We start from the raw sequence: 17,294 nt of genomic DNA, 5'->3' as shown, positions 1-17,294 counted from the left end.
AAATTCCCCTTCTCTCTCAAGGTTCAAGCATTTAAAAAATTCCCTGTCTCTCTCTAGGTTCAAGCGTTTTTAAAATTCCCTGTCTCTCTCAAAGGTTCAAGCATTTTAAAATTCCCTGTCTCTCTCAACTCTGAGAGCACAAAGCATGCATGTTCAGAGACTTGCTAGCTAGTCAATTTTATAAAACATGGGGAACAATTTGAATAACTCCCTGTCTTAATTATTACAGCCAAAGAATAAATAGGGGAAGTTATAAAATTTCATATCACGTTTTCTGCTGAATAGTTTATTTTTCACAATTTGAAACTGCTTAATTTTCAATACAATTTTTGAATAGGAGCTGTTCTGACTCATAAAAACATCTACAAGGTTAGGTAAAAAATAAGAAATTACCTATATTTTTATGCCACAACACGAAAATGATATAAGTTTCTTATTGATTTGAAAAGATATAAATTTTCTCTCACCTGACATTTTGTTCTGTGTTGATGAATAATTCAATAGTTTTGTAGATATTATCTTCAGCTAAATATCCAATAATTAAAACTTCATCTGATTGTTGTATCCAATAATATTTCACAAAATGTTACAAAAATCTTCATATCCATTCAAATGTCATTTCTCCAAAAATTAATATTCTTAATTACTTTTTCATTTAAATCACAAAGGTACAGAATTAATAAAACTGAAAGGATTTTCCCTGTGAAAATATGAATAAATACTTCTATTTCACCATGGTTGTCTATTTCAGCAATGAAATCAACATGGTGTATTCCTTTCTCCAGTTGGGTAATAGATTCTAGTCAAGGTGGGATAACACTTCCACACTAATTAAAGTCAAATCCAATACACAAAAGAGGGGGAATAACACACCACACAAATTAATTAATAAACAAAATCTCAACAAATAAATTACTCCATTCCACTACATTCAGATGACCTGAATTTTCTTCAAGGTTGAGTGAAATCTACCCAATCAACAGTGAAAGATTCCCAGGTGTAACCTTTCAACCCTTTTCAGGACAATAGACTCTCCTAAAGTTAATTGAATTAAACATTTTGAGCTGAGTTTATTTTGTTTTGGAGGGTGATTATCTAATTAAATTTAGACAGGTAGCAAAACTGTCAGACATTGTTTATTATGTAGGTATTAAAAATTTGATAGTTGAGTAAAAATGTGAAATGTTTCATATTTCTCACATTTTACATAAATGAATTATTTATTGACTTTTAAATTTCCACAGGCAATTGACATTTCATGCCACATGTATAAAATATTATATATTTCAAAGGCCCATAAGGGAAGAATTGAAATTCTTAATTACATTGAATGTATGGTAAAAAGATTTTTATTTCCTAAAAATCAAATTATAATAACATGACACAGAGATTTTTTAATTTTTATTCTGATATAATTGATTTGGAGAAACTATATGGTTTGATATTAAATGGCTTTAAAGTTTATTAAAATTCAATTCCGCAAGGATTTTTAATCACTATTTACAAATCTTTGAATTATTAAAAAGTTTCCAAAATGTATCAAATATACCACGCAGAATAGTAGGTACTGGAATGTCCCCTTATATTAGTACAGTAAAAGTTCTTGCTTGACTTCCCCCCTATTTTAAATCTTTCCCTCCCAGGTAATTTAGATTTCTTTATGTAATCAAAAGATGGGTATCTTTACTATATAACTTGACAAGATGTAAACACAGGTCTAAAATAAATATTGATATAATCCTAGGATGAAATAATCAAATGCTATAGGCCATATGTCTGTTACATGTAATGTTAACTATTAGGGGGCCCAACAAAGGGAAAATCAATATACATTGGTTCCCTTTTTGAACTTTTTCTACTCACAGCATATGTTAAATTCTAGTTTTTAGAATTTTTTCATTTAATTTACTTCTTTTAAAGTTCTAGTAAAGGAGTAATACTTTTTTGCTATTTTTTACACAAATTTGTGCTGCGAATGTTAATAAATTAGTTATATAATTATTTAACCAGGTTTAAATTTAAATTTTGTAATGAATGTACATCTATAACAAAAATGATAAATTTGTATCACCAAATAGGAGATTTTTTTTTTTCATTTAAAAAAAATCTATCCCCAAAATTTTGATTCATCAATAACAATAAATGTTTTTTAGCTGTGAATGTTGACATAACAAACCTGAGTTTTACCTAATCCACTTTGATTTTATAAATAATCAGGTATTGATACCGAAACAAATTGTCAACTTCACCCCATGATCTCACCAAATCCAGTAAAAATCGTTCAGATCGGACAATGGACAACATTTTAATTCACGATGTTACCACTGAGCCGAGAAGCCTTCGCTTGATCAGATTAAAACTTGATGGGTACAATGAAGGTGTGTAATACACAGGTGAAGGATTTCATTTCAACGGACAAATTCAATGAACTATTGATTGAAAGAAAATAAAATTGGTTTTGGCAAATATTTAGAAATAGCCTCTCGCTCCATTTTAACACTGGAGCCATTATTGTATGTTATCTGCTCTATAATCTTATTTCCTTTCAGAAAATAAACAATTTATGGTCAGGTAGTAAAATGATCACCTGCATGAGAAAATACTACTTTGAAACTGACCCATTGAACATGTGTAAATTAAGTTTGACCATGTTAAGATTGGGGAAATTTATCATTATTAGTTAAACTTGAGATGACCATGTTAAGATTTGGAAAATTTATCATTATTAATTAAACTTGAGATGACAATATGCTTACAAATTTTTTTAAGAAAAGGGGCTTGGCTCAGAAAGATGGTCTGCATAGGAAAGAATTAGCTCTAGATTTATATTTTTTGGGCCATTTTTCCTAGTCTTGGCTGCATATGTATAGAAAAATGAAATAAAAGTTGAGAACAAAATCTACTTATTTTTATATAAGATATGCTTATGTTTTCCCTTGAAGATGTTTATATCATAATGTTACTTTCCAATTATCTTTATAATAAGGCTCGTTTTCCTACCCTTATCCCCCTCAGGCCTGTCACACCATTTTATAGTACCTTGTACTCATTTCTTTAACTCAATTTTCTCCAAATAAAAGAGCAAGTTAAAAAACATATTCTTTCAATAGCAAGTTCTCCTTCTCCTCAACTTAGCATACCCTTTATCATCCTGTTAGTAAGTTCAAAAATCAATGCAGAGAGAAAAAGCAACTAAAATGTATAAATTTGGTTAGTATGTTGAAATAAAGAGTTAGTTTAATCTTTCTATTGAAATCATATTATTTTAATGTATATAGATTGTGGATGCACATGCACACCATACATTGCGTTGTAAATGGAGAATCAAAGAATTTTTTCATGCTAAATTTTTCTTTGATTTACAGTCTGCTCTGAATATTATCCAGCAAATAGATCAAACACCTTTTGGTCATTAAGAGTCTTCACTCTTATCTTCAAAACTTTATGACTCAATTCATTTCAAAATTGACAGATTTATAGAAAACTTCCTGGAAGTATAAAAATGCCTAAAACCTATTAAACCACAAGTGATTTTCAAGACTTGCAATGATGAGGGTATCATGACACAAACACTACAGAGTTATTTCCCCTGGCATATATATTAGGCAAGACAGAGTTATTCCCCTTCAATATGTACAGTACTTTTAAGTTACAAATATAAATATTAAGCTCTTGAATAATAACAAGTGCTTCGTTTCTGTCTTGGGAAAAACAATATCTTAATTTTCGCCTGTGATATTCCATTCACCTAAAATTCATCCAGTCAATATCAACATAAATGATATCTATTTTCTAAGATCTAATGAAAACCATTAAATGTAAAACACTCTATATCCACAAACCCCTTAATGTTTGATACACAAAAAATCCACAAATAAAACAAAATGTAAATTCTATTGAGCAATGTGACAAAATATTTGTTTAGAATGAAACCAAATTACCCTATAATTCCAAAAGCACACAAGAAGATGGTATAATAAGGCATTCTTTTGGGTGACAATAAAAAAAAATTCATTTTGTGATCTTGTCATTGATGTTTGCTATGCTATTCATTTATGTATAAAATTTACATTATTTTAAAAACTTTATTTTTTTTATTTCTGCATTTTGAATAAAGGCTCATATCAAGCCTCTTTCTTATAAAATAAAGTGCAATGGTTTTCTTGAATAAAGGGATCTTTTCAAAGTTAAATGCAAATATCTGTATAAAATGTCATTTTTTTTAAAAATATAAACTTTTGTCACATTACCCAGGTGCTTTATTTCTAGACATATAAATCAGACATGATCTAGGTGCTTGGAGACTTACTAATTCGAACAGAAACAGGTTGTCCACAGACATCCATACGCTCTACAAGACAGAGGGAAACATTCATTCTGTCTACTCCATTGGTTGTTACGATCATCTTAGCAACATTGGCATCAAAACATTCTAGGTCATTATTGGTAAAGGTCTGCCATGACTGACCACCATTGGTGCTGACCTTGACCTTCACACAGAATGTACTGTTCACATCAAGATTTAAGACTAATTCTTTGTTGTCGCCAGAAAACTCTGGTGTCTCCTTAATAAATGGGAATGTATATCCTGAAACAGACAATAAAATATTGGTTTATTATTATTATTTATTATTATGTGTATTGTCTTTACCTTTCTGTGGATCTGAGTATATACTTTTGTGAATCATCATATGACAAAAAATCTAAATTGTTTACTTCATCATATTCAAGACATAGTTATTTTTTGGCTCTCTTCTTTGTTTATGATAATAAAAATGTATGTGAATGTTTATTTCTAAAGTTAGTAAATAAAAAAAAAAGCTGAATTCAAATCATATGTATAAATAGATTTGTCAGGTAAATGTCAAAGAGCCAGCAACAAAAACAACACAAATAACTATAAGCCAATAAGGCATAACACTGGATACACACTGTAAAGCATTTTCCTTTAATATTAATAAAGGGGAGGTTACTCACCATTAGTTGTAATTGTGATAGAATCTGACAAGTCTCCTTCTCCTAGCTCATTATACCCACAAACTTGAAAAACATAGGCTGTACTGGGTAAAAGATCTGGAAAGTAAACATCAATTATAAAAATAAGTTTTTTTCTTGAATGAATAAAAATAAAATTCTAAATTTAGTTTCAACATTCTTTGTTTCCAATTGTTTGTGGAACAACAATTCAAACAGATACTTGTAAAACTAATAAACAAAATTAAGAGGTAAATTAGAGCATAGTGAAAAATATTTTTCACTCTTTAATATCAAAAATAGTTTTCATTATCAAATAAATTCACAATCTAAAATTTATTATTTGACACTAAAGGGGAGATAACTCATGCAATATATACTGTAATAAATACAGTCAACTTTTACTCACTGGAAACAGTAAATTCTGTAGCATTGTCAGGCATAACTCTAATTGATTGTTCCCCTGCATTGGGAGGGTTACTTTTGTACTTTACAACAAATGCTTGGTATGATCCTCCATTAAAACCAGGAGTCCACCGTAATGTCACTTTGTCCCATGACCTTTTTGGACTTGACAAGCCTGTGGGTGCTTCTGGTTTACCTGAAAAACAAATAAATTACTTTTTATTAAGTATGAATTTTCAATATCAAAATATTTAGAATATTTTTGATATAATGTATTAAAAAAAAGAAGTTTTAACTGATATGTAAATAGACACAGCTAAAATAGCTGTTCAAGTGTTTATTTATTTTTCTACATTACAGATATGTTTTCTTGGGATGTTTATAATTTATTGAGACTGTTTATACATTATTTCTTTATTATCTAACTTTTTTCATCGAATTACATCCTGCATTTTTTCTCATTCAATCAGATGTAAATGTCCATCACCACCTTACACTTGACCAGGTTAAGGAGTTTTACATGTAATCAAATGATCAAAATAATACTCACCAATTATATATAAATTGATGTAAAAATTGCCGAAATCCTCTGTTTACATGACTGACAAGTTACGACAGCGAATAAAAAAAGTATTTTACAAGATGCACTAAATCCATGCACATGAGGGTAAATTAAATGTTATCTGTATACATTGTTATCTTTATTACTGCTGATCTCAGCTTCAAGCAAAAGAATAAAAGCTCTAAGAATTCTTGAATAAATTTAGCAGGAATGCTGTAAAGATGTGGATATTAGACAATGGAAATTTAAGCATGCTTAGAAAAAGGGAAAAAAAATGCAGATGTTGGAAAAATACTGAATAAAAAAAATTAATCAAAATAGTAGTTAGTATTAAAAGTGTCCATGCTTAGCTTTTCTGATCTACAAAAAATCTGTCCATTCGACAAAATAAAAGATTATCCATTATTGTATAACATTTCATGCTATTTTCATCAAAACCTTGCCAGGATAATTTATTGTTGTGCATCCAACGGCATATCCCAGACAATTTATTGTGCATTAACAGGGGCAACAATGGAAATAACAGGTACCATATTAACAACTGTTTCTTCAAAGTATTCATATTCTCTTTACCATTATGTTACAGTCAAAAATAATCTGATTTATTAATAATCCTAAGAAATTAAGAAACAAAGAACACTCCTCAGTCTCCAGTTTCTATGGCAAAATCAACAGATCTGGTCCCTCCCAATTTTCAAAAAAAAATCTTCTAGTAATTACAATAAAGAGAAGCTTTAATGTCTAATATCTAAAATAGCAGCTGAAAACATTTATACTAAAATGACCAACTTACTTTTGACTGTTAAAGTGATGGTTTTAGTTGTTTTCCCAAACTGATTTGACATCTCACATGTATAAGGTCCGAAATCTTGACCAACGATTCTATCTATCTGTAGAATGCTTTCAGATCTCGTTACACTGATAACTTTGGTTTGGTGAATTGTCAGTCTCCCTCCAGAGCTAATCACAGCATTGTTTCTCTTCCAGACAAAGTTTGGTACAGGATAGCCTTCTCCAAAACATTTCAACTGAGCTGTACCCCCAGCAATGGATGCTTCCTTCTCATCGGGTGTTATGGTTGGAGGAACTATATAAAATACAAACTCTTTTTAAAGTTATGGTTGGCGGAACTACAAAATGATTGAGCATTTTCTGATGTAATGGCTAGGAGAGGAGGGGGATGTAAAATATAAAATTAGAATTTTGACCATAATATACTACTAGAAGAGTTTGTAATTGAAACTCCTCTAAAAACCCCCAATAGAATTTCATGCAACTTTGTTAGGTTTATGATAATAAGTGAAAAATCTACAAAAGCGTTTACTGTAAATTCTTTTATTTTCGTGGTTTGAGGAAAACTTGCAATTCACAGATATTTAATTTTGTGATTTTGGCAAACTCTTCATTCATTCCTTTCAAGAATTTGTAATTCATTAAATTATCAATTAAATTTGTGGTTTACCTGTACCAAGGAAATCCACAAAAAATGGTATCCAATGAGTATTAATGAATCCACAGTATCAGTTTACTTTTGTGGGAGTTGTAAGTCTTTGAATCTGGTGAGGTTGTTTGCCCAGTGACAATGTGGGGGCCTGGGGTATGCGAGCATCATCACAACAATTTTTTAAATTTACTTGAAAGGAAAAGCTTATATTGTTTGTCCGGTATGCTTAAGAGCAGATTCATAGAATTAATGCATGTGTCCCATGCATGTATATGTGTTTTCATGTAATAACAAATCTCGTCTCCACCATTGAAGTGTAAAACTTACAGTATATAAATAGTTGAGTTGTATGATTAATGTTGGATGTGGTTTCTTTACAAGTATAACTAGCTACATCTGAGATCTGTGGGGTGGTTGTGCCAACACGATCACTTCCTACAAATAGCAATAACATAGATATTTAAGTCATATTCTCAAACTATCAATGGAAAAATCATGTTTGTCTCATTGTTGGGTAGTTGTCTCATTGGCAAGTTTACCAAATCTTCTAAATTTCTATTACTCAGAAAGCAATTTTTATGAAAAGTAAATATTTTTTTTATCTTTTAAACTGCAAACATTTATGGCACTTATATTGATCAGGAAACATTTTTTTTTCAAAAATATTAAAGATGATATCATATCCTTGTTATACAATGATTTGCAATTATTGGTAATCAAATGAGAAAGAAGATTTACAACTTCCTACAAAGGTTCCTTATCATGTCTTGAAAAGGAAAAGAACAACAAAGCTTAATTTACACATGCAGAAATATTTCCCTTAAGGAGGGAAGTAATCCATGAACTTTCTGCAACTTATATCCCTTGAACATAAATCATAAGAATATCACCTCAATATGCATTATCATTTTACCTTGTAAATAAACTTGACTAGTGACAAGGAAGCTAAACGTGTCGACAGGTAGAACAGTGGTGGTTAATCTGTATAATTTCCCTGACGTATCCAAAGGTTTGCCATTTTTATACCACTGAATTAAAGGTTCTGGACGTCCTCTAACTTTACACTGTAACCAATAACCTGTTCTGTTGTTGTAGATAGTATCTTTGTCTTTATGAACACCTACATATGTAGGTTTTTCTGAAAGAAAATATATCAAATATTAATTAAATTACTCCTCTTATAACTTTGTAAAGTTACTGTATTGCTAATCAATGGGAGATAACTCTATTTTATTTTCAGAAAAGAATAAGATTCCACATTTTAAAACACACATCAACAATGAAAATTAATGTTTTATTCTTAATTTTCATATATATTTTAACTAAAAGAGATTAAGGTTAAACAAAAATGAGACGGCAACCTAGCAATAAGTTTATATGTGGTGACAGCTACGATTGTAACTTAGCAAATTAAAAGTACCATGATTGAAAGGAGTATGTCTGATAAGGACCTAAATTGGCCCCCTTTTTTTCGGCTAAATTTCAAATTTGGAATTTTTGACCAATATCACAATGAATAATAGCTAATATAGTGACAAGATCGAAAATAAGTATTTTTGTTGCAAAATTATGTTCCAGCGTATTGTTCATGACGTCACAAATAGTACTCATTTTGATTTTCCACGAAAAAAACAAGGAAAATGGGTAAATTTCCATTGAATATATGGACAGAAAACATAGAGTGCATACCTCAACAAAAAATTTCTTTGACAAGAATGTTTGTATAGACATTTTACATGTTTAGCTTGAACATTAAGGTTGCGCTCTATGTTTCCTGATCTTAAATTTGGGTGAAATCTTGCCAATTTTAACAATTTCGTATTAATTCACCCAAATCCCTTATTTTGACCTAACTTGGATGTAAAATTCAAGGCTTTAAAATAAAACTATGACAGCAATTGTTCTATAACACTTTCTCACATGTATTTAGGTAAACTTAAATCATTTTTTATCTTGTAGTATTGAACTTTATATTTGATATTTGGGGCCAAATATGACCCTTACCAAACTTACTCCATTTTCAAACATTTATTCTAAAATTATTAGGAATAAATAAATAGACTGTGATTTAGAATTACTATGATTATATTACAAGTACTCACCATTGACAACCACAGGGACTGTACTTGAACCTCCCCTCCCCATCATGTTTTTAGGGGTACAGGAATAGTTGCCATTATCTTGTAACGTAACTCCATTAATTATAAGTCGTGATGTTTCTGTTGCTAATAACTGGTTGGTTTCAACTTTTCTCCATTCATATGTTGGTGCTGGATAGCCTTAAAATTAAAATTGTCAAATTTCATTATAACCTGACACTTAAAAATTTTAAAAGAGTTAAGCATACATGAAATATTCAGAGAAATACAGAAAACATAATCATCTAAAATACCACAGGATATGGATTCAAATTTATGCCAAATGTTAACAAATAATGGTATGAGTTCTTTTAGAAGTCTTTATATTAATTATTCCGGAATTTAGGAAAACAGCAACTTTTTGGTATCTGTTTATAACCTTTGTACAACACAGTCTTTAGTGGTGCCCAAATTAGTCATCAAGAACTTGTTTGTGTGCTTACTACAATTTGATAAATAATTTTATGACCAGTTGTTTTTCCTTTAATATTGATGCTACATTAATGCATCATTTAGTATCTAATTACGCATTGTATATTATAATTACCTTGGTCACTAACAGAGCAGGTAAGAGTGAGAGAATTTCCTACAAAAACAGGAGAAACTGGAGCAATGTTAGAACTTCCAGGGGAATCTGAAAAATATAACATATCATGTAGTTATTTCTGTTTGACAAACTGTCTTTAACTCAATAACACAAAACATGTCTATAATATGCTCATGACCGATGATAAAAATGAAATGTTCATTAAGTCCTGTGGCAAATATAGCATGCATATAAAGATCAAGGGGTCTGTCCCAAGCCAGTGATAAGTGGAAAAAACTAGGTAAAGAAATAAAAAAACACATGCACAATTGAAACTCAAGTTGCTTTCAACAAATTATCAATATTTCTAAAATATAGTTTTCCATTCCAAAAAGATGATAGAATTCAATTACATATTGAATCTAAAGACTCTTTTCTTTCCTGATTATTTTGATAACTTACATCTAACATAGAGATATGTATATTTAGTCCTTTCTTCAATACGTTCAGAATCTCCTGATGGTCTCATGGCATTCTTGGAGATACATGAGTAGTTGCCCTTGTGTGAACGTTTGATATTGTCAATAGTTAACCGGTTATTGTTTGATTGGATACTGTTGTCAGTCTTCTGCCATCTTGTATAAAAGGGGGTTGGATAAGCATCAACGTTACATGTGATATCTAATGTCGCCGATTCATTTACTTCGTAAACTTCTGGTATTGTAATGACTGGAGGATCTGAAGAAAGAAAAGAATCTATAGTTATTTCTAACATATCGAACAGTTTTTGGGATTTATGTCCCTAATCAATGTGAACTACTCAAACCTATTCTACCAGTGTTTGGTTTTTAAATTCTCTTTTGAAAAATTAACAAAATATGGGAAAACTAAATTAAATAAAGCAAAGGAAAAGTTTCAACAACTAGAAACTACTATTGATCCCCTAGCTAAATCATGCAATACTTCAATTCATCATGGTTGTGTCCCTTTGATCATAATCAAAAAGCTTTTTTTCCTTTACAAGTTTTCTGATTGGTACTATGGAGTTGTGTCCCTTTGATCACAATCAGAATATTTTTTAAAAGTTTCTTTTTTAATTCAATGTGAGATAATAACATTTTTGTCTGGTTTAAAAACTTTAAGAGATAACAAGAGTCAACTTATACTGCCTTTTTTAATTGTAGTTCTTTTCTTTCTTTTTCATGTTTGCTGTTTTGTTCAACATCATAGATCAATGATGTCAATCATGTCAATTCTCTCTCTCTTCAAATAGAATACTTACATAAAACATTAACTATTGCTGTGTCTGAAGCTGGTTTAGTGACGCCATTTATTGAATTGGAAGATGAACATGAGTATGATCCACTGTCAGTTTTACTGGCTGGTGAAAAATCAATACGTGAATTTGTGGCTAAAAATAAATGACACAAAATTAAGTTTTCTGTAAAAGGGTAAGTTTAAAGCAAATGTAAAATACACATAATTCTTAAATCTAGCTGATTGAATGTCTATTCTATTATTCATTAAAACTGCAAACAATTTAAGAACAATAGTAACATCCATTCAGGTTTTTTACATTTAGTTTTAATGGTAAAATTTCTCTTTGTTTTCTGTCTTTAGTGTTGTTGGGTCATTTTGTAACTGACATACACTTAAATAAGATCCTCTTTTATTCCTGTTTTAAGAAACAGGATTTAAGCATTGTTCAGATTGTTAGGTGTTGTGTTTTGTCAGTTATCATTCAAAAGACCATTTTACTACACAAATGCAAGTGAAGCTATATCTGTATAGTATCCATATTTTATCTCCTAATATCCTTCTTCTGCTGTGATGAACAAACATTTATATTCAAACTGCTGTTCAAGTAATAGTTCATTCCTGTGTTCTGTAATTCTAATGATGTTCGTTTTTAAAGATTTTGAATGAGTCCTATGTTAAATTTAAGGATCAGAATAATATACATTGTTGAAAATATGATATTTTTTTTGTATTCGATATGAAATAGTAAGGGAGCTGATAATTTCTCAAAATATAATTTTAACTGTGTTTATACAACACTGTTGTGTGCTCTTTTATACTTTGTTAGCATATTTTATATCGGAAATCAGAAATGGTAATAAATGTATAAGCATTAAAAAACATTAAGTAATTTGTTATTTGTTTCTTACTTTGAAGAGGTTGTCCATCTTTGGTCCATGATATAGAATTGACTGGTGGGTTTGCACTAACATTACATGTTAATGATCCTGCACTTCCTAACTCTAATGATAAATCTTTATATGGTTTAAATGTTATTCTCGGATGATCTACAAAAAAAACCAGAGTTATGTTTCTTTGTTCATTACAATGTTGGACTATTCATGTTGAGCACAAAAATATTGTGAGGAACATAAAGTTTTTGTGCCCTTAAACATTTTATTGCTATTTGTACTCATTTCTATCTGCTGAAAATTATTCCTGGAACAAGTGCCATGCTTGCAAATTTCAAAATCATATTTTTTTATTTTTTTATTTAAAGGAATAAAGTGTTTATCGCCCATTTTTGTTCCTTAAATGACCCTTTTATGATCTCTTTTAAATATGAACATCATGTATATAAAAAAAAATAGTAAAGAGATTATGCAAGATTATTGATGTTAAGATGTAGTACATGTCATTATGTAGTAATTTAGTCATAATATACTCCATTTTCAAGAAATTGAAATTATTGAATATAACGTTTTCCCTCCTGTTTCCTTTTGTGGAGTTTGTGTTCAGCCAAGAAACAACAATATTTTTATGAAAATCTTCATCATAGCTAATATCAAAATCTTTTCAATATAAAAGCTGTTTTTGATGTAGGTGAGCACATACTTTTTACTCCCCAAAAAAATTACTTCAAAGTTGATGTAAATTATAAATGTTTGTTAAAGAAGTTATTTCAATATTTTTGATTGCCAGTTTTGCTGCTAACTATATAAAACTTCATTTCTATGTATCAAAATTCCCCCCAAAAAGATACTGTGGATTCATTTATTTTCATGAGTACCAAAGTTCAGGCATGAGGGAAATTGATATTTTCCTGGATATTTGATTTCCTAGTTTTCAACGAACATTTAAATTCATGGTTAACATTTACCCACACAACCAATGAAAAAATTTATACCTAACAAATAATAATGAATCCCCAGTTTATATCAGAACTTTTCAATGCTTTTGATAATTCTTTTCTGACTGCATGACATTTTAGCAGTAATGTTGCCCATACCTGTCAACCTCTGAAAATGAAAAGTCAGGTCATGACCTGCATTGAGAAAAAAAATCTCAGGTCATAACGCGTACGACATTTTGCGGGCTCAATTGAAGAACAAAAATATGTTTACATATAATTTATATAGTCAATATGTATATAAAACAGTTAGAACATGTATACAAGTTTATTTCAGACTATTGTTATATTCCATAGTAGCAGACTTGGCATTCTTTAAAAGAACTGCACTTGGTTTCAGTTCATAGCAATGCAAATGTGTATTCATTTTACAAGAGCACACAGTGTATCCTTATTAAGATCAGCCCTAAACTCTGTAGCTATTTTCTTTACTAAAGAAAATGCCCTCTCACTGTCTGCATTGCTGTTTGGCAAAACCAGTAATGTTTTAGCAAGTTTTGACAAAACAAAAAATCTTGGCTTGTTAAGAAAAATGTCATGCAACTTGAACATTTCTCCCCAAAATGTACCAATGTCAGTTTCAGGGGAAGTGCAAAGTGGAAGTTCATCTAAAGGGGTCAACTGATAGTCACTGAACTCATCTTGTAGCTTGTTGAAAATATCTTTACGTAGCTCAGGTAAACAAGTCCTACATTTTGACTTTTGGTTACATTGAAAAAGACCGATAAAATCGAAGGTCGTATTACTTCTAAATACCGGAAACAATTCCGGTCAGAAATCCTGGTGAAACGGGTAATGTTAGAAATTCCCGGGACCCGCCGGGTAAAGAAAAACTCCCGGGTGAGAGGTGAAAATAACGGGTGTCACCCGCAAAAAACAGGTGAGTTGACAGGTATGGTTGCCATATAAAAATATAGATCGTTTATAATGTTCAATATACTTGAAATCTCCCCATTTATAATATAATATGTGAACTGTTGCTTATAGGGTTATAGAAATATAATTCATATCTAAATACTTACAAAGCACCGATATTTGTGTTGATGTGGAATACGGATTATTCTGATTGACAGAGTTTCTAACACTACATGAATAAGGCGCTAAATGATCACTATAATCCAAATGAACAGTTAATTGACTAGACGATAATCCGTTCGGGACTTTTGTTACTATAATGTTTGAATTGAGCACTAATCCATTTTTGGTCCATGTGAACTCAGGAGGTGGATTGCCTCCCGATGAGGAACAAGTTAATGACACAACATCCTTTTCCACTTTTTGTGGTCGAGTGTCATTGATTGAAATACTTGGCTGGCCAGGAGCCACTGAAAAAGAAAATAAACATATATCTGAATGTTTAAACCTTGAATTGTCTCCCTTACAACAGTATTTTTGCATCAATAAATTAAAGGCATAGATCACCCTAGCTGTATTTGGCAAAACTTTTAGAAATTTTGGTTCAAAATGCTCTTCAACTTCCTACTTTATTTGGCCTTTTTAACTTTTTTGGATTCAAGCATCTCTGATGAGTCTTTTGTAGACGAAATGCGTGTCTGGCATATATACTTAATTTAGTCCTGGTATCTATGATGAGTTTATTTATTCATGGCAAAAGGTCAATATTTTAAATTTAGATTATCCCAATAACATAATTAACAATCATTGTATACTCTGTTTCATCTATACATAAAACAACAGTTATATGTCTTATGTGACTGTCCCTAGTCAGGAGCATGTAATTCAGTGGTTTTTATTTGTTGCTTTATAACTTTTGTAGTTCTTTGTTTGTTTATTGTTTTGTACATAAATCAGGCTGTTAGTATTCTGGTTTGAATTGTTTTACATTTGTCAATTTGAGTCTTTATAGGTTACTATGCAGTTCTGCTCAGTTATATATGGTTATTAACTTCTCATTATTTGGTCTCTTGTGGTGAGAATTCTCAAGGACAATTATACCACATCTTCTTATTTTTACATACAATTATTGTTTCTGGTAAAATACAAGACAGATAATAACCATGGGTAGTCATCTATTTCATCAATTATGTATATATACTAACTTATAACAGTTATTTTATAAAAGTCAGACAGATACTAACCTAAAACAGTGAGATGAACCGTGACAGCTTTCTGCGAGTCTGGCTGTATATTTTGTATGTTACACGTATAATCATCATCGTCACTTTTTTGCAGATTAGTAATCTGCAGGTTAAACTTAGAAGCTGCCGGTACAGTTATACGTGTATCACTTGATACTACACTGGTTCCCACAGCAAGTGTGTTACCATTTTTATTCCATGTAACAAAACCTGGATCACCCGTAACTTTACATGTTAACGTGACCGTACTACCGACTGCTGCTGAGACATCGGTTGGTCTCTGTTCCCATGAAGCTCCTATCACGACTGAAACAGACAGGAAGTATATTATATCCTACACTAGTACTCATGTTTATATATAAATCTTTAATACAATTGTATTCTTAAATAGGTAGTACATATTACAAAAATTATTATGCTTTTTTAGATGCTATTTTACTGCAGGCTCCCTTTTTATTGGTATCAAATCTATGAATATCTAAAGCTTCTATATATCTTATATTTTCCAACAATGTATGAATATTGTCTTTGTAAATGAAATTTTATGAGTAAGTTACAGGGATTTCTTATCCCAAAAATATTATATTCACAGAGGCCAAAGTCCAAGGTTAATATAATATTTTCTTGATGGAAAAAACCTTGTATTCACTTAATTAATAGTTATTAATTGTTCCTTTAGGTGACACATATATTTTTCAAATTAGTTTTATTTTTGAAGGAGTTTTATCATGCAGCTATCCTTATTTAAGTGTATGCTAGGCTTTAGAGCATTATGTTTCTAATGTTTTGCTGTGTACAAGTTTAATACAATGTTTTAACGGGAGAAATGAAAGTCAAAATTTTAGTGTTACGATAGTTCTTGGATTGTATGTATTTATAGTCTCAGTAACTGTACCCAAGTCTAAAAGCAGATCACTGGAACAACTGAACAAGATCATATCAGGACAAATTCATGTAAATACCAATAAGGTGTAAAAAAATCGTATGCTTTTAGAATTTTTAATAATCTATATACATGGAGATTTAAGTTTATCAAATACACCACTTTTTAAGGTCCAAATCACTCTGAATTATGACACTTTAAACTTGCATAACCCCACCTGGTGTTCAGTATCTTATCTAACGCTAACTTTTATCTCTTTATAAGGCCATTGTCAACACACTATATTGATTGTATTATCATATAGAGGGCGACAATACTCTCAGAAACTTCCTATTGTGGAGAGCTGTCCAGAGGAAATATCGTTAAAAATAACAGCAGGGGATTACCTAGATGACTCATTAAAGGCTCCCTTTTATGTTTTTTTTAACAGGGTAGTTTGCCATAATCACCACTAGTTTTTTCACAGTTAGCCCCACCCTTACATATCGTGACGTTACTGATTTTCTACAGTCTTTTGTTGTTTATTTACTTTTCAACAGTAAAACTTTGAACGGAAATCATTAAAACTGATCAAAGACCAGATGACCAATAACTTTGAAATTTTAACAAGGTTATTACTTATACTAGTGAAAACAAAATCGATCAGAAATATCATGAGTTCAATAAAAATCCTTGCAAAACATCATGCTCATAAAAAGACACACCTTCATTAACATGATTAAGAAAAAAGCTTAATGACAATAACAACTGAAATAGGAAAAACTTTCACTGAGGATTACATGTTTCAAATATACGATTCTATTTCTAAGGGAAATCTCTATAAAACTGTGGTTCTAATTATATTATATGATTTATATAATTGAAGAATTAAGAAAAGAAACATGTACAAGAAAGTGTTTTACAAAATTTGGTAGGAAAAAAATGCCACATGTACTTTTATAAGCTCTTGTTATTCATTAATTAACTTATTTAATTCAATTAGATATCTATTCAAAAGCCATTATTTCAATCTATTTCAGTTTTTTTCAGAAAATCTACATAAAGAATGTAATTAATTTGAGTGAACCAGTTTAATGGGAATATTTCAATTAAACTTTCTTCCTTGACACCTGAAC

General features: G+C 30.4%; 1 protein-coding gene across 18 annotated transcripts in view; it reads right to left on the bottom strand.

The window, feature by feature from the left end:
• Positions 1-17,294, bottom strand: part of LOC134722119 (cell adhesion molecule DSCAM-like) — a 112,827-nt gene that overhangs the window by 19,020 nt on the left and 76,513 nt on the right. For 16 of the 18 annotated variants that reach the window (XM_063585643.1, XM_063585642.1, XM_063585651.1 and 13 more), the window contains 13 exons: positions 15,297-15,602; positions 14,220-14,522; positions 12,218-12,355; positions 11,332-11,460; positions 10,512-10,787; positions 10,071-10,157; positions 9,488-9,664; positions 8,299-8,523; positions 7,713-7,820; positions 6,735-7,028; positions 5,384-5,575; positions 4,978-5,073; positions 4,310-4,588 (listed from right to left, as the gene is read on the bottom strand). In XM_063585643.1, coding sequence (XP_063441713.1) covers positions 4,310-4,588; positions 4,978-5,073; positions 5,384-5,575; positions 6,735-7,028; positions 7,713-7,820; positions 8,299-8,523; positions 9,488-9,664; positions 10,071-10,157; positions 10,512-10,787; positions 11,332-11,460; positions 12,218-12,355; positions 14,220-14,522; positions 15,297-15,602 — 2,610 coding nt within the window. The remainder of the gene's footprint in view (positions 1-4,309; positions 4,589-4,977; positions 5,074-5,383; positions 5,576-6,734; positions 7,029-7,712; positions 7,821-8,298; positions 8,524-9,487; positions 9,665-10,070; positions 10,158-10,511; positions 10,788-11,331; positions 11,461-12,217; positions 12,356-14,219; positions 14,523-15,296; positions 15,603-17,294) is intronic. The other 2 variants (XM_063585659.1, XM_063585660.1) reach the window with 1 other exon arrangement.

The sequence above is a fragment of the Mytilus trossulus genome, chromosome 6, assembly GCF_036588685.1.
Source record: "Mytilus trossulus isolate FHL-02 chromosome 6, PNRI_Mtr1.1.1.hap1, whole genome shotgun sequence".
NCBI lineage: Eukaryota > Metazoa > Mollusca > Bivalvia > Mytilida > Mytilidae > Mytilus > Mytilus trossulus.
The sequence above is the reverse complement of the archived record's forward strand: the minus strand, read 5'-3'. Positions and strand labels throughout refer to the sequence as shown.